This window comes from Anomaloglossus baeobatrachus, chromosome 4 (genome assembly GCF_048569485.1).
Source record: "Anomaloglossus baeobatrachus isolate aAnoBae1 chromosome 4, aAnoBae1.hap1, whole genome shotgun sequence".
In the NCBI taxonomy this organism is placed as follows: Eukaryota; Metazoa; Chordata; class Amphibia; order Anura; family Aromobatidae; genus Anomaloglossus; species Anomaloglossus baeobatrachus.
This window is the reverse complement of record NC_134356.1, coordinates 384,210,894-384,229,341: the sequence shown is the minus strand read 5'-3', so window position 1 is coordinate 384,229,341 and position 18,448 is coordinate 384,210,894. Positions and strand designations below refer to the sequence as shown.

The 18,448-nt window shown below is 42.5% G+C and overlaps 1 protein-coding gene across 1 annotated transcript in view; it reads left to right on the top strand.

The window, feature by feature from the left end:
- Nucleotides 1-18,448, top strand: part of SEMA3A (semaphorin 3A) — a 376,079-nt gene that overhangs the window by 247,930 nt on the left and 109,701 nt on the right. The window contains exon 5 of the mRNA XM_075345229.1: nucleotides 12,541-12,634. Within this exon, the coding sequence (XP_075201344.1) occupies nucleotides 12,541-12,634 (94 nt within the window). The remainder of the gene's footprint in view (nucleotides 1-12,540; nucleotides 12,635-18,448) is intronic.

The following is an 18,448-nucleotide window of genomic DNA, read 5'->3' as shown; positions in this document are numbered from 1 at the left end:
CTATCTTTCTGGTCGACCCCTTACCATAGGATCTGGCACCCATTTCCCATTTCATGGACTGAAACTGCTACATACAGCGTGGTGAGCTTCCTATTTTTCTTTTGGTTCATTCATCTTTATAGTTTAGTCAGTTGGAATATCTGTTGACAGAAGTCTAATTTGTATGGTCAGTCCTAAATCGATCAGAAAAACAAAAGGTTTAAGCATTTCAGTTTAAACAGACCCCATCATCTCCTCCAACACCATCTGCTGGGGCATAGTCAGATATTTCCTGTACACATCAGATGGTTGGCCGCTTCTTCCAAAACTGACAGGTTTGGCTGACTTTTGTGTATACGAGTCCCTTTAGAGTGAGTTTTACTAATTAAATATATGCAATCATATATACCTATTCAATTAATTACAATTTTTTCATGATATTGTTGTGTTGACACTTATCATTGCTCGGATTACAAAGTCACTTGCATGCCAGTCTGGCACACCCCTCCTCTGATTGACACCTTCTGCCCCACACCTATAGAGAGCCTGGCAGGTGTGGGGCAGAACTGTCAGCTCTTCCACATGACTAAATCTAAAAAATTTTTTTTGTGTCAGAACATCTGCACCCAGTAATCTATGTGATACATAACTGGATTCACAATCTCTTTGCCTCTCAGATGAGGTAGGAAAAACCTGTTGACAGATTCCCTTTAATGCTCTATGTCAATGCCGGAAAAAGTCAAACACTTTATTCATCGTTCTGGCAATCCGATAGCGAATAAATGGCGCTGTGGAACGCATGCCCTATGATCACTCCATTTATACAGAGTTCTACAGAGCCCTGTTCTTTTTATCTGCAAAGGTCCTAGTAGTTGGACCCCATGATCAACAAGTTATTACTTATTCAATAAATTCTAAATGTAGGATTAACTCTTTAAAGCCCCCCCAAAAAATAATTTCCCAATCTTTGTAACAAAAAATTAGCTGGCAAAACAATCATTTTATAATTGCATTTGTAAAATTATCTACCTAGGTTTCATGCCACATACCAATTTATCCCCTTCTTTCAGATGCATTTAGTTTGTTTGCTTCATGTACAGTTGCAAAACAGAACAATAGTCAGGGAAAATATTTGCCAATGATTTTGCATGTAACAGGAGGATAGAATGACGCTGAGGACAAGTCAGGGGATATATTTATTTATTTGTCAGGCCATTCTCCAAACTCTAGCTTTATATAGTTTCCCCTGAGTATTTGGAGAATAATAAAAAAGTTTTTTTCTTTTTTTTTAATGATAAATAATGCAAAAGGCTCTGTGTCTTGAAGAATTTTATTCAAAAGTGACAGATTTGAATATATGAGATTTCTTTAACAGGCATTTTATATATACGGGGGTGTGTGTGTGTGTTTGTGTGTGTGTGTTTGTGTGTGTGTGTGTGTGTGTGTATGTATACCCAAATTAACTGGTATAAAAATTGACTAATTGACTACCAATGCCCAATTTCATAAAGTCAAAAATCTCAAGCCATGTTATAAACCTCTTTGAGCGCACTGACATTATTCACTCGCCCTCTACAAGGTCTCCATGAGAAAAAAAAAATCAGTTCTGATATAATTGTATCAGCAGCAAGTTATTCATATCCTCCGTGCTACTGTACACTGTGACTTAGATCAACTTAACTGAGGAAAGAATTTGATTTGGGTGGCACATACAAGTCAAAATGGATACTTTATCTCTCAAATATGGATATATTCACTTTGAGAGTCTATAATATCGCATTTCTATTCAACTTTTTTATATGGTTAATAAATACAACATACTAGACTGTGACTACATTATACCATGTTACTCATGAAAACTATCCAGTATTTTCAAATGTAGCAAGGTGAGGTCTATTTCGGTATGAGGTGTGCTTTTATAGCCCTTTGAGTTCTATGGGAGTTTTGGAAACAGCTAAAACTGTGTAGACTGTGAAATGTCTGGGAATCCCGTTTAAAGGCTTTGTGACATATCCTTTTAATATGCCACGTTTGGCAATATCGTAGTAAGTCAAAATATGTTTCTATAAAGAACCACTGATAAGGGTATGGAATTGTGACGCCCTGGCAAAACCAGGGTGTCACAGAGCCTGCAAAATCCAGCAAAGTGCAGGCCATTCTCCTCCTTGGTAACCTGATCCCACACCAGTGCAGCAGGACAGACACCCCCCCCCCCCCAGTGTAAGAGCTAAACAGGGCAGGAGGGAAGGGACTGGAGCAGAGTGAGTTTGGAGTGTGAAGAGAGCAGACCAGGAGAGGATAGCTCCTGGCTGCTATAAGGAAGGGAAGTGTGAGGAAGGGGCCCGAGGTGGCCGGGGCAGGGTAGTGGCCCGCCGGCATCCAGGGGTGACCTGGATCACTGCAGGGGGAGTGGGCTTACCCGTTCCCGACTGAGGAAGGAGAAAGAAGCGTCTGGCTGCAAAACAAGACCAGGATCCTGCTGTACTGTGTGTGGGACCCCAAACACCCTCCACACCGAAGGCTGCAGACACCGGCAATTTCTGGTTAATTCCTGACTCTGTGTGAATTTCCTTGCAAAGCGAACTGTGAGTAACAACATCCCCCGGTCCAACCGGGCGCACAGCTCTCAGACGGTCTCCATCTCCTCCCTGCACCACCTCACCGGGGTCCCGGGACACAAACACCCTACCCGTGGAGGGAAATCACCACCTTGCTGCCCACCACCATCCCCAGGATCCATTTACCGGCAGCGGCGGTGCTCCGTTACCTCACCGCACACCACGGGTGGCGTCACGGACAATCTCCCTTACCTAATCCCCTTCTTACTGTGGAGTCTGGGATCACAGACCGGGTCACGCCACCGTGATACCCACAGAAGTGACCCCGTGGCCCGGATCTGAGTACCCCTTATCCCAGGGCGACACAGAATCATATAGACTTTTGAAAATGACAAACTCAGGCCTACTATATCTGTTTAACAATGCATAAGAAATTTATGTCAAATTTACAAAGAACCTATCACCAGGTTTTGAAGACCTATTTCCGCCCAAACTTTAAGTTCCTGACTGATGTCTTGAGATGTTACTTCAGTTTTGCCACATAATCCTCTTTCCTCATGATGCCATCTATTTTGTGCAGTGCATCAGTAAATCCTGCAGGAAAACAACCCACAACATGATGCTGCCACTCCCGTGTTTCACTGTTGGGATGATGTTTTTAGGATTCAATGCTGCTCCCATTTTCCTCCAAACGTAAGGATGGTCATTATGGCCAAACAGTGCAATTTTATTGTTGTCAGACCACAATACATGTCTCCAAAAATTAAGGTCTTTGTTCCTGTGGGCATTTGCAAACATTAATCTGGCTTTTTTATGCTTTTTTTGGAGTAATGGCTTCTTCCTGGCAGACTGGCCTTTCAGCCCATGTTAGTACAGTGCTTTTTTCACTGTGGATAATGACACGATCTTATCAGCATCTTCACAAGGTGTTTTGGTTTTGTTCGTGGGTTGGTATGCACATGGCTGACCAAAGCACATTCATCTCTGGTACACAGAACCCATCTCCTTCCTGTGTCCTATGATGGCTGCAAATTCCCATCTTGTTTGTACTTGCATATACTTGTTTGTACAGATGAAAAAGGCGCCTTCAGATCTAGAAATTGCACCCAAGGATGTACGAGACTTGTGCAAGTCCATAATTCTCTTCCTGATATCTTGGCTGATTTCTTTTGGCTTCCCACGATGTTACACAAAGAAGCAGTGTGTTTCAGGTGTGTATTAAAATACATCCACAGGTGTGTCTCTAATTAACTCAGATGTTGCAAATAAACCTTTAAGGATTATGGAGGCAACTGTGCTCTTAAGAACCTTGAGTACTTTAGAAATTCTTTTCTAACCTTGGCCAGATCTGTGCCTTGCCACAATTCTGTCTCTGAGCTCCTTGGAAAGTTCCTTTTGATCTCATAATTCTAACTTGGTCTGACATGAACTGTGAGCTGTGAGGTCTTATGTAGACAGGTGTGTGCCTTTCCAAATCAAGTCCTATCAGTTTAATTAAACACAGCTGGACTCCAACAAAGGAGTAGAACCATCTTAAGGATGATCACAAGGAAATGGACAGCATGTGACTTAAATACGAGTGTCTGAACAAAGGGTCTCAATGCTTATGACCATGTGATATTTCAGTTTTTCTTTAATAAATGTGCAAAAATGTCTACATTTCCCAATTGAGCATTTCTGGAGAGATCTGATAATGGCTGTCCACTAACTTTCACCATACAACCTGACAGAACTGGAGAGGATCTGAAAGAAAGAATGGCAGAGGATCCCCAAATCCAGGTGTGAAAAACTTGTCGCATCATTCCCAAGAAGACTCATGGCTGTACTAGCTCAAAAGAGTGCTTTTACTCAATACTGAGCAAAGGGTCTGAATACTTATGACCATGTGATATTTCTGTTTTTCTTGTTTAATTTTCAAAACTTTCTACATTTGTTTTTTTTTTCTATCAAGATGGGGTGCAGAGTGTACATTAATGAGAAAAATGAACTTTTTTTGAATTTACCAAATGGCTGCAATGAAACAGAGTGAAAAATGTAAAGGGGTCTGAATACTTTCTGTACCCATTGTAAATAATTTTGGTTCCTAATTGACCTAAAACGGGAAAGGTTTATTCTAATTTCATGTCAGATAGTGAGAAAAACATAGATATGTGTTTTTTTAGATAGCGTATGTAAAGTTCTGGTTTCAACTATGTTATACAGATCGGCTTAGGGACTTATACACATCATTCTAGAATCTATATATATAATTGCCTTATTCTGTCTGTCTGTCTGTCTGTCTGTCATGCTCCGAAATTGTGTCCTTACGGTGACACAAAGCTGATTGGCCGCTGGGCTCGCCATGGCCCCGCCCCCCACACGGATTGGCCTCTCGCCCCGGCTCTCTGCAGGCCCCGCCCCTCTCACGCAATGCACGCTCGCTCTGGCCCAACTGACAGGGAGCTCCGATTCCCAGGTGAGTACACACACACATCAGATCACACTCACTCTCACACTCACTCTCACACACACCTCACACATCACAACATGCTGGGATATCGCTTGCTTCTACACCGGCTCCGTCAGGATCCCGGCAGCGCCAGACATAACCTTGCGATGCTGGGATCTTGACGGAGGCCGTGAAAGCTGGTAACCATTATAAACATCGGGTAACTAAGGTCCCTTAGTTACCCGATGTGTATCATAGTTACCAGTGTACACCGGCTCACACTCACTCTCACACACACCTCACACACACATCACATCGCATCCACACATCAAGGTCCTGCAGCTGCGGAACATACACACACATAACAGCACACACACACACACACACACACACAAATCAGATCACACTCACACACACCTCACACATCACATCGCATCCACATACTCACAACATCCTGGGAAATCGCTTGCTTCTCGGCGGCGATACTGTGCAGTTGTGAGCTTCCAGGACCTGCCGGGGGATCACATGGCCAGAAGCATGTGATATCCCCGGATGTTGTGAGTATCAGCGCGTATGTGCAATATCGTCAGTGTGTGTGTCTTTGTGTGTGAGTTTATGCGATCGGGTGTGTGTGAGTGGATGCGATCGGGTGTGTGTGAGTGGATGCGATCGGGCGTGTGTGAGTGGATGCGATCGGGTGGGTGTGTGTGGGTGTGTGTGAGTGGATGCGATCGGATCTGTGAGTGTCGGCAGAGGAGCACGGCGTGCTGGAGGAGGCTGAGAGGACAGAGGCTGATCCTGGGGAAGGCTGGGGTGGGGAGGCTGATGCTGGAGACGGAGAGGCTGATGCTGGAGACGGAGAGGCTGATGCTGGGGACAGAGAAGCTGATGCTGAGGACAGAGAGGCTGATGCTGGGGACAGAGAAGCTGATGCTGAGGACAGAGAGGCTGATGCTGGAGACGGAGAGGCTGATGCTGGAGACGGAAAGGCTGATGCTGGGGACAGAGAAGCTGATGCTGAGGACAGAGAGGCTGATGCTGGGGACAGAGAAGCTGATACTGGAGACAGAGAGGCTGATGCTGGGGACAGAGAAGCTGATGCTGGGGACAGAGAGGCTGATGCTGGGGACAGAGAGGCTGATGCTGGGGACAGAGAGGCTGATGCTGGGGACAGAGAGGCTGATGCTGGGGACAGAGGCTGATGCTGGGGACAGAGAGGCTGATGCTGGGGACAGAGAGGCTGATGCTGGGGACAGAGAGGCTGATGCTGGGGACAGAGAGGCTGATGCTGGGGACAGAGAGGCTGATGCTGGGGACAGAGAGGCTGATGCTGGCGACAGAGAGGCTGATGCTGGCGACAGAGAGGCTGATGCTGGCGACAGAGAGGCTGATGCTGGGGACAGAGAGGCTGATGCTGGAGACAGAGAGGCTGATGCTGGAGACAGAGAGGCTGATGCTGGAGACAGAGAGGCTGATGCTGGAGACAGAGAGGCTGATGCTGGAGACAGAGAGGCTGATGCTGCAGGTAGAGAGGCTGATGCTGGCGCAGCATGGCGGATGGAGCACCTTTGGGAGTGCGCAGCATGGCGGATGGAGCACGTTTGGGTGTGCGCAGCATGGCGGATGGAGCACGTTTGGGAGTGCGCAGCATGGCGGATGGAGCACGTTTGGGAGTGCGCAGCATGGCGGATGGAGCACGTTTGGAAATGCGCAGCATGGTGGATGGAGCACGTTTGGGAGTGCGCAGCATGGGGGATGCAGCACGATGGGGAGTGCGGAGTATGGCGGATGGAGCACGTTTGGGAGTGCGCAGCATGGAGGATGCAGCACGATGGGGAGTGCGGAGTATGGCGGATGGAGCACGTTTGGGAGTGCGCAGCATGGCGGATGGACCACGTTTGGGAGTGCGCAGCATGGCGGATTGAGCACGTTTGGGAGTGCGCAGCATGGCGGATGGAGCACGTTTGGGAGTGCGCAGCATGGGAGATGGAGCACGATGGGGAGTGCGCAGCATGGCGGATGGAGCACGTTTGGGAGTGCGCAGCATGGGGGATGGAGCACGATGGGGAGTGCGCAGCATGGCGGATGGAGCATGTTTGGGAGTGCGCAGCATGGCGGATGGAGCACGTTTGGGAGTGCGCAGCATGGCGGATGGAGCACGTTTGGGAGTGCGCAGGATGGGAGATGGAGCACGATGGGGGGTGCGCAGCATAGGGGATGGACCACGTTTGGGAGTGCGCAGCATGGCGGATGGAGCACGTTTGGGAGTGCGCAGCATGGGGGATAGAGCACGTTTGGGAGTGCGCAGCATGGCGGATGGAGCACGTTTGGGAGTGCGCAGCATGGGAGATGGAGCACGATGGGGAGTGCGCAGCATGGCGGATGGAGCACGTTTGGGAGTGCGCAGCATGGGGGATGGAGCACGATGGGGAGTGCGCTGCATGGCGGATGGAGCACGTTTGGGAGTGCGCAGCATGGCGGATGGAGCACGTTTGGGAGTGCGCAGGATGAGAGATGGAGCACGATGGGGGGTGCGCAGCATACGGGATGGAGCACGATGGGGAGTGCGCTGCATGGGGGATGGAGCACGATGGGAAGTGCACACCTCCCCCCAACACACACACATGCGCTCGCGCGCGCGCACTGCACAACACACCACACCACACACACACACTGGGAACCACAAACAACTGCCCTACACAGACACCCACACACACAGACAACGCTGCACACACAAATATACGCACATACCGCACAACACGCACATTGCACAAAACATACCTCCCCCCAAAACACACCACACACACACAAACTGCACAACACACACACAACGCTACAGACACACAGCGCTCCACAAACAACGCAACACACAAACAACACCGCTCTCACCCCCCATCACACCCAGACAACATCCAGAACATGTAAAGCCCCTACACAAACACTTGGTAACTACACACAACAACATCTATATATATATATATATATATATATATATATATATATATATATATATATATATATATATATATATAACAAAAATCATACATGAACTACACAATACGTAAATTCTAGAATACCCGATGCGTAGAATCGGGCCACCTTCTAGTGCTGTATATAATGGCTCACTGGTGGTGAGCACAGTTTTTATGGGAAAAACCTGGTGACAGGTTTCCTTTAATTGACATACTTTAGTCATCTGTATGCATTTCTTGTTAATTTAATAAAATATTTTAAACCATAAGGCAAAGGTTAAATATATAACTGATGAATCGCTTTTCATCGCATATTTTTTGCTTATTAATAATAATAATCTACTCAACGTAATATTTGTCTTTACCTCATAAGCCCTCTGACCTGAAGCATTGCAGTTACTTTTCTGTTACAGTTATGTCCCATTTTGTGTAGTAATGTAAAGCATCAAATTCTACGAGCTCTCTTACATGCACTCGAAAATGTCTCCTTTAATCAACTTGAAATGAAAGGAATGCGGCAGAAGAGACAAATGTTTTTATTGCTTGGTCCTTTGGGCCTCCTTGTGAATCACTTCGAAGTGTGCATCCAGTTATGATGATGCTGGTTATATGATACAGAAATAGACTTCACATGTCAGATCTGTATCTGAACTGAAGCCTATAAACACTCAATATTCTTTCCGCTCATTTCACTCTAATAGCCATTTGCTCCTTTAATGTAACACATTGAATTAATACAGGAGAAATTATAATTGAAAAGGATGGCCTTCCCATTGATGTAAATTGATAGCCACTGGGAAGATTGCTATTAATTATAATAATTATTAGTACGGCATAAAAAGTTTAGTGCCAGTCAGATGCAGATTCTGATGCTCAAATTCTAGGGTACTGGCACAGCATATAATTTAGCTTTAAGGTTGGACAAATTATGTGCAGTAGAAGAAACTGGATACTGGCCTATACATCATTTGTATCAAAAAATGTGGTTTAGGTCTTCATCAACAACTTTAGGCTGGTTTCTCATATCTTTAATGTTTTGCGGTGTAATTCCAAGTACAGGCAGACAGCTAGTTTTCTGACACAAACTTAATGTAAAGTTTAGGTCAGTGGACCCGCTGATGGTCCATGTATTGAACTACGACTTGAATGTGTAAAAGGTTCTCCTTTAGTTTAAGGGTTCCATCACATAAATTATTTAATTAAAAGCAAATACAATAACATCTATAATTTGACTAAAATATTAACAAGGCATATACCAAGTTAAGAAACACTCCCTTTCTTGCCAGGAACCTCTAACTCTAATGAGTTGACTTTAGCTGAAGTCGCCTCCATGGGAATTCCTCATGTTCTTCTACTCTGCTTACATTACTCTCCCATGATGCATAGCATCAAAGGAAAGTAAACATTAGTTTGTCGGTCTATGCTCGACACTGTGAACTGAACGTGCTCAGCCTACCATCAGCTCTGTGTCTGTGCTATATACCTCACCAGGAAGTGAGCTGAAGTGCTGCCCTTGTGTTTCATCTTTCCACCTCCTTTTCTTGTGGAAAGGCCATACATGATGTCCCTCCTGTGCATGACAATTTCACCACTCAGAGTCCTGGAATGCAGTGAGTCAGCCATTCTATAGAATTTGAAAGAGTTTGCTGGACTGTCTGTATAATTAACAGCTCAGCCACTCAACCAGAAGCAGGGGCATGCTGGGCTATCAGTATAGTGAGCAACAACCCAGCCGTCCAATCTGACCAGGTCTAAGTTTCCTCCAGGTGTCACCCTTTCAGGGTGATAACCTGGTTATTTAGCTTTCTGACAATGGTCATACCATTGCCAGTTGTAACTTTGCTTGGTGTGGGTACCTAATGCTTAGTGTTCTGCTATTGTAATAATTGTTGTATTACCTCGGTCTTTGTCTTTTGACTATTTGTTTCTATTGCTCCTTTGACATATTTTTACATTTGCTGACCTTGGACTTTGCCAATTTGACCATTCTTTTGCCTTATCCTTTTGCCTCTGACATTCTCTCCTGATATTTGACCCCAGACTCGTTCACTCCCTTGTCCCACAACTTGTTCGTGAGAAGTGACTCAACATCACATTATGTGCTTCCTATTTTCCCCTTGCTGAAACCATTCAGCACTAAAGTTCAGATCATCTGAAGACTCCTGCAGCCTGCCAGAGTAGTGATTGTGCCCCTCCCCCACTGTGTCACCACAAGCAGGGCTGAGAAGATCGAAATGTTGCCAGCAATGTAAACTACTTACTGATAGAAGACATGTTCCAGAAAAGAGGGATGTTTGAGCTTGTATTTTTTTTTCTACAGTTAATGTATTGGTCAGGAAAATCTCCCAATTTATATGTTACACAAAGTCTCTATTGTATTTCTGACTTGGTATCCTCCTTCATAGATTACAATGGCATTTGTATAATATATATACACTGAACTTTTCAAAAGTTTTCATAGCTTTCTCTCTCTTTCTCTCTCCCGGATCCGTGCTTTTCTTAACCAAGAATCTTCAAAAACATTAGTGCATGCCCTCATCATCTCCCGCCTCGACTACTGCAACCTCCTGCTCTCTGGCCTCCCTTCCAACACTCTTGCACCCCTCCAATCTATCCTAAACTCTGCAGCCCGCTTAATCCACCTCTCCCCTCGCTACTCCCCAGCCTCGCCACTCTGCCAATCCCTTCACTGGCTTCCCATCGCCCAACGACTCCAGTTCAAAACATTAACCATGACATACAAAGCCATGCACAACCTGTCTCCTCCCTACATCTGTGACCTAGTCTCCCAGTACCTACCTGCACGCAACCTTAGATCCTCACAAGATCTTCTTCTCTGCTCCTCTCTTATTTCCTCTTCCCACAATCGTGTACAAGACTTCTCCTGTGCATCCCCCATACTCTGGAACGCTCTACCTCAGCACATCAGACTCTCCACTACCGTGGAAAGCTTCAAGAGGAACCTCAAGACCCACCTCTTCCAACAAGCCTACAACCTACAATAGCCCTCAGCCCAGTAGACCACTGCGCAACCAGCTCTGTCCTCACCTATTGTACCATCACCCATTCCCTGTAGACTGTGAGCCCTCGCGGGCAGGGTCCTCTCTCCTCCTATACCAGTCTGTCTTGTACTGTTAATGATTGTTGTACGTATACCCTCTTTCACTTGTAAAGCGCCATGGAATAAATGGCGCTATAATAATAAATAATAATAATAATAATAATAATAATAATAGCTTTTCCATTAAATGAATTACTCTATATTTTTTGGAAGATGAATGTGACTTTATAAATCACAAGTATCCTTCATTTTTGGTTATACCGGCATCCGTCTATCAGATATGTAATGAACTGTAGCATAAGGGTAAACAAACTATATCCTAAACTTACACAATAGCATTATGTGAACTGTTCTGTATCCAATTCATGGATATGCCCAGTGACCGTGGAGAACTTAGTAACAAATTAATGGTTTTAAGAAAGCTTACACTTAAGTCTGTATTAAAAATGAACAAAGCTTTCAAGATTTGTTTTTCCAGATTATATTGAATTTGGAAGGAAAATTCAATTTACATTGATTTTGTTTGCTACAAATTCAAAGGCAATCCTTATTATGCTCTAAAGATCCTATAGCATAATAAATGGTGGACTCATAAAATATATAATCTTCCACTCAACCCTCACCTCTCCTAAGATCTTAGGACCACCTCTAATCCTCTGCAGGCTTTTTTGCTTCCTATGGCTCAAATCTTCTTCATTCACGTCCTCATTTTTCCCAATTCTTTTGCGGGTCTAGTGCTCACTACTAAGCACTAGAGATGAGTGAACTTCAGTCTCAAGGCTCTGGGTTCTGGCTCGGAAAATTACTTGAAAATATGCCTGGTGAACATTGTGCTGTGCTATGCGCAGCATTGTGCATGCTGTGGGATGTGTGTGATTGACTAAAATTTGAATTATATTCTGCGTTTTTCTGAGATGTAATGTTCACGGAGAAATTGAAAAAAAAAAAAGTACCGCTCACCGACCTGGAAGCGTTTTGCTTTCAGCCCACAGCAAAATAATTCCGAAGGTGGGTGGGTGGTGCTTTTTGGTTGTTTTTTTTTCAATTTCTGCATGAACATTACATTTCAAAATGCACAATATAATTGAAATTTGAGCCGATCACACACTTCCCGCAGCGCGCACAATGCTGTGCATCACACAGACACCAGCACAGTGCGATACTCACCACGGAGATTTTCATGTCCTTTTCCAAGCCCGAACCCCAAGCCTCGAGCCTGAGGTTCACTCATCTCTACTCCACACCAGTGCCTGTAAAGTGTAGACAGTAGAGAAGATTGGAGACAATGGAAGAAGTGAGCCAGTGAAGGACTGTGTGAAGCTGTAGCCCAGAACAGGTATGGTGAAAGGTGACTATTATGTTGCTGTTTAATGATTATTCTGTGGGTTGCCATTTAACAAATCTGAGTTTTTTTTAAGACATTCAAAGTAAACAATTTTGCCTCAATTTGGTTGTCTTCATTTCTAGTTTATATACGTATATAGTAACTCCACTACATAAAGTTTTAATTCCTAAAAGTGACTTCATTTTTTTCTCAACCAGGATAATATATTTAAACTTGTGGATTCAGGTTTTGAGAATGGTAGAGGAAAAAGTCCTTACGACCCCAAGCTGTTAACTGCATCAATTTTGATCGGTAAGTGAACTTGTTGTGAAAAAAATATCACTCTGTTGTTATTGGTAACTGGGTTTATTTTTATATGCACTAGAGATAATTTCATTTATATGAAGTAATTTACAATAAGATCATATATTTATTTTAAGCATCAATGATCAATTAAAGAATTCTCAATTGGTTGGAGAAATGGCTCTATGTTTTTAAAGGGATGGCAACTATAATTGAGTATTTTTGTGTGAATAAAGTGACCATTTTCATGGAGAACTTGTAATTGCTCTTAGATATAGCTAAAGAAATACCAATTGAGGAGTAAAATTCCATTTCCTGGGAAAGGAGGGGGATTTAAACACATTTACTCTTGATTTATTGTACTGATTAACAATTATAGAAATAACCTGCATGAGGATATGACGTTACTAGTCCTCAATGTGCTACAAACTGAATGGGTGTACATATTGAAATCCTAATTGTATAACTACACTCATTTTATGATCGCATTTAATGTTTTATTTTACAGTATAATTTGCAGTTTTGCTACAGTTTGAAACTATTACTGGTTCACAACAATGTATTTAATTTAAGTGTAAGTGGGAATACATCTGTTCTCCAGTTACATTTGGTTTTATAATTCACTCGTTCCAGAGACGGTTTCCTTGAAGCCGATTGTTGACCTTCCTGCTTGAAATGGCAACAATTTCTTTGAATATTTCACAGTTAATAACCACAGACTGGTTTCCTGCAAGGATTATTTCAGTCCACTACCTGCTTTATGTTTGAAAAGAAGGTTCATTCACAATAAATTGTGTTAATAAATATTTGATATCTTCAGCTATACTTTTTGTGTTAGTAAACCCAAATATGTTCCATTAGAATTTCTTGTTGTGAACAAAAAGAAGACCTACAAATAGTTACTAGTCATATGGTTCATACAGTTGAAACCAGAAGTTTACATACACTATCTAAAAAGACACATATGCATGTTTTCCTCCTTATCTAACATGAAATCACATTACTAAAAGTATTTATATTTGCAGAAAGTAATAAAAATGCCTTAAAATATTTTCTCTCATTATTGTTGCATTTGGAAAAGTCGAAAGTTTACATACTTTAAGAGTACTATGCCTTTAAACAATATGGGACAGCCCATATGATGATATGTCTTTGGAAGCTTCTGATAGGTTTATTAATAACATCTGAGCTAATTAGAAATATACCCATGGATGTATTTGAATGCACACCTGAAACTTTGTATTGAATCATGGGAAGGTCAGCCATGATCACAGAAAGAGAATTGTGGACTTGTACAAGTCTGATCATCCTTAGGTGCAATTTCCAGATACCTGAAGGTCTGTACAAACAATTATACACACCTACAAACACGATGGGAATGTCCAGCCATCATACGGCTCAGGAAGGAGGCGGGTTGTGTGTTCCACAGATGAACATGGTTTGCTCTGACATGTGCATATCAGCAAGAACAAAAGCAAAGGACCTTGCAAATATGCTAGCAGAAGCTGGTAAGATTGTGTCATTATCCACAATAAAACAAGTACTGTATTAATATTAGCTGAAAAGCCACTCTCAGGAAGAATCCATTACTCCAAAAGTAATATACAAAAAAAAGACTAATATGTTTGCAAATGCACCCAGGAAAATTGAACTGTTTGGTTATAATGACCATCATTATATTTGGAGGAAAAAGGGAGAACTTTGATACCTAAGAACACCATCCTAAATGTGAAACACAGGGGTGGCAGCAGCATATTGTGGGATTATTTTGCTGCAGGAGGGACTAGTGCACTTCACAAAATATATGGCATCATGAGGAAAGATGATTATTTGGCAATACTGAAGCAATATCGCAAGACATCAAGGATAACAATGTCAATGTTTTGGAGTGGCCATCATAAAACCCTGATCTCAATACTATTGAAAATTTATGGGCAAAGCTGAAAAGGCCGGTGCAAAGAAAGCGAGCTACAAATATGGCACAGTTACACAAGTTCTGTCAAGAGGAATAGACCCAAATTCCAACCAACTATTTTGAGAAGTTTGTGGAAGGCTATCCAAAATGTTTGACTCAAAACATACAGAGTAACGGGAATGGTTCCAAATACTAATGAAATATATGTAAACTTTTGACTTTGCAGAAAGAAATATTAATGCCTTAAAATTCTCTCTTATTATTCTGGCATTTGACAAATATAAATAATTTTGCTTCCAAATTGACCTAAAACAGGAAAAGCTTATTCTGATTTCATGTCAGATAGTGAGAAAAACACGCATGTGTCTTTTTGGATAGTGTATGTAAACTTCTTGTTTCAACTGTATATATACTTTTGTACCTGATTTTAAAAATATGAAGGTATCTTCTTCTCTTAGCACCAAATTAAGAAAATATTGCCCATACAGAGATGGGATTTTTAGAGATGGGCAAAATTGTTTGGGTAGAGTTGAATTCTACTCAAATTTTACAAAAATCCACATTCTGGAGAATATGGATTTTGTTTTTAATTCGCTGCATGCATATTCAGCAAAATGGTGGTCAACTGTGTTGCTGTGCTATATAGGACTGGCAAAAAGATAAAAGACAAAATTGCTTACCTTTCTGGCCAATTCCACTGCTCCTTGTTTTCTGTCCGGTTCTCTGCTGTGCACCCCCGAACCTCTTTTTTACTCTGGACCAGGAATTCCAACTGCGAGCAGGCCCTGGAGGATAATGCCCATGTGCAGGGATATCTGGGGCCTGCAGCCAGGAGTGATTGCTTAGAGTAAATAGCAAACTGTAGATATGATGCGATGGAAGTGTAGAGAACCTGACAGAGTGTACGGATAGGCGGGGTGGCCAGTTATGGGAACAATGAAATGAGCATGAGTTTTTATTAGTAAAAAAACACCTCACTACTCACCTCTTCAACTGCTCCTACTGCTCCTTGTTCACTGTCAGTTGTCCAGTTCTTTATACCTCTGTTTTGCTGAATTTCCAGTCCTATAGTTCCCTTCAGGCCAGGATTTCCTATTATAAACAGGCCACGAAAATCACTACAAAGTAGCTTCCAAGGTCTGCCCACAGACAGAAGATCTGGCCTAGAGTGAATGCTAGGCCATAGATATGGCATCAGAATGGAGGCCTATAGAAGCAGACAGTGGAGATCCGCCTGCTGCTTTTAACAAGTTAAATACTCCAGTCATTTTCTGATAGCGGGATTTTAGGTGCTCCAGCAGAGAGCACATCATCCCACGTGATCATGGGGCGCTGGTAGGCTGTCAGGACAGTCAGGGTTCAGCTGATGTGCTCTGTTTCTTTCATGACAAACTTTCTGTGAATGCTGGCAGTGTGCCAGCATTCATAGGAAGTCAGTATTTCTGCTGTACATTGTTGTGCTGTTACACTGCTCCATGCAGCATTGAGTGATTGGATGATTGCAGCTTCAAGTCACCTAACGCCATGTGCTCACGGGAGAAAATACCTGTGGACTTTTTTGCAGATATTTACGCATGTTCACGCAGCAACTCCCTGGAATCCGCAGCTATCCATTGATGCTGAATTTCTGCAGAATTGTAAGCATGCAAAAACAGAGCGGAATTCCTGCGGATTTCCCGCCCTGTATCTCCATAGTGGAAAGGCAGGAATTTCGTATATAATTCCGCATTAATAATTGACATGCAGTTATGTGCGGCTGCGGGAAATCCACAGCAATTTCCGCAGCCGCAAAAACTGCAGCATTGATACAGCACTCCCCAAATCCCATAGCATAACATGTGGAGTGTTTGTACTTGCGTAAACCTGTGGATTTATCTGGAAAATCTAGAAAATTCCCTGGTTTTCCGCAGCAAAATCCGCAGATATTTTCTCCCATGGGCACATGGCTTAAGAGGACTGATAAAAATAATAAAAAATAGGGAAAAGGTTTTTAACCCCTTCAGCCCCCGGGCACTTTCCGTTTTTGCGTTTTTGTTTTTTGCTCCTTTTCTTCCGAGAGCCGTAACTTTTTTATTATTCCGTCAATCTTGCCATATGAGGGCTTGTTTTTTGCAGGACGAGTTGTACTTTTAAATGAAACCATAGGTTTTACCATATATTGTACTGGAAAACAGCAAAAAAATTCCAAGTGTGGAAAAACTGCAAAAAAAGTGTCATCGCACAATAGTTTTTGGGATGTTTTATTCACCGTTTTAACTATATGATCAAACTGATGTATCTATGTGATGCCTCAGGTCGGTGCGAGTTTGTAGACACCAAACATGTATAGGTTTACTTGTATCTAAGGGGTTAAAAAAAATTCACAAATTTGTCCAATAAAAGTGGCGCACGTTTTGCGCCATTTTCCGAAACGCGTAGCGTTCTTATTTTTAAGGATCTATGGCTCAGTGATGGCTTATATTTTGCGTCTCAAGCTGACGTTTATAATGGTACCATTTTTGCGCAGATGCTACGTTTTGATCGCCTGTTATTGCATTTTACGTAAAACTTGCGGCGACCAAAAAACGTAATTCTGGCGTTTGGAATTTTTTTGCCACTACGCCGTTTACCGATCAGATTAATTGATTTTATATTTTGATAGATCGGGCATTTCTGAATGCGGCGATACCAAATATGTGTATATTTATTTATTTTTTAACCCTTTAATTTTCAATGGGGGGAAAGGGGGGTGATTTGAACTTTTAGGTTTTTTGTTTTTTTTATTTTTTTAAAACTTTTTTTTTTACTTTTTTTTTTTTATTTTACTAGTCCCCCTAGGGGGCTATAGCGATCAGCAATCCGATTGCTGATCACTATCTGCTGATCACAGATATACCGCTGTAATCAGCAGATTCAGTCACTTTGGTTTTCCCTCTGCTCTCGGCCGAGGGAAAACGAAAGTGAAACATCGTAGCAGCAGGCGTCATCACATGACCCTGTGCTACGATGGCAACCACCGATAGTCACGTGATAACACACGTGACTTCCGGTGGGGGCGGCGGTAAGTAACAACCATGGCCGCGCGCATTTAAATCTTACTGCCAGACTTTGGCAGCAAGATTTAAGGGGTTAATGGCCGCGGGTGGAAGCGATTCCACCCACGGCTAGCAGGCACACATGTCAGCTGTTGAAAACAGCTGATATGTGTGCCGATCCACGCCGCCTGCCCGCGGCAGGGGGCGGGGCTTAACGGGACACGATCCTGGACGGATAGATCCGTCCAAGGTCGTGAAGGGGTTAAAATTATGAAAAAAAATATAAACACAGGAGTTCATCTCTCCTTTTCCCCATTGAAAGTAAAACAATGTAATATTTTTTATATTTTTTTCTAAAAACATATTTGGTATCGCCGTTTTCAGAAATATCCTTTTTTTTTTTTTTAGCCACCGCATTATTGTAATAACAGGCAATCAAAATATTCCATCTACCCAAAAATGGTATTTGTAAAAAGTCAGCTCAGGGTGTAAAAAATAAGCCCTCACACAGCCCTAGATCCTGAAAAATGAAAACGTTATGATTGTGGGAAAATGTCGACAAAAGTGTCATCTTGGGGGTGACAAATTTCAGAATTTTTTTTACACTGATTAAATAAAAAAAAAAAACTATGCATCTTTGGTATCTACAAACTTGCACTGACCTAGTAAATAATATTATTACGTCAGTTTTACCATATAATGAACATCTTAAATAAAAAATAAAAAAAAGATGTGGAATTCCACTTTTTTTTTGCAATTTCATGGTTTCTTTTCAAGACTACAATTTGTCTTGAAAAAAAATCAAGCTCTCATATGGCTATATTGACTTAAAATTACAAAAAGTTATGAAACTTTGAAGAAGGAGGAGGAAAAAAAGGAAAACTAAAAACAGAA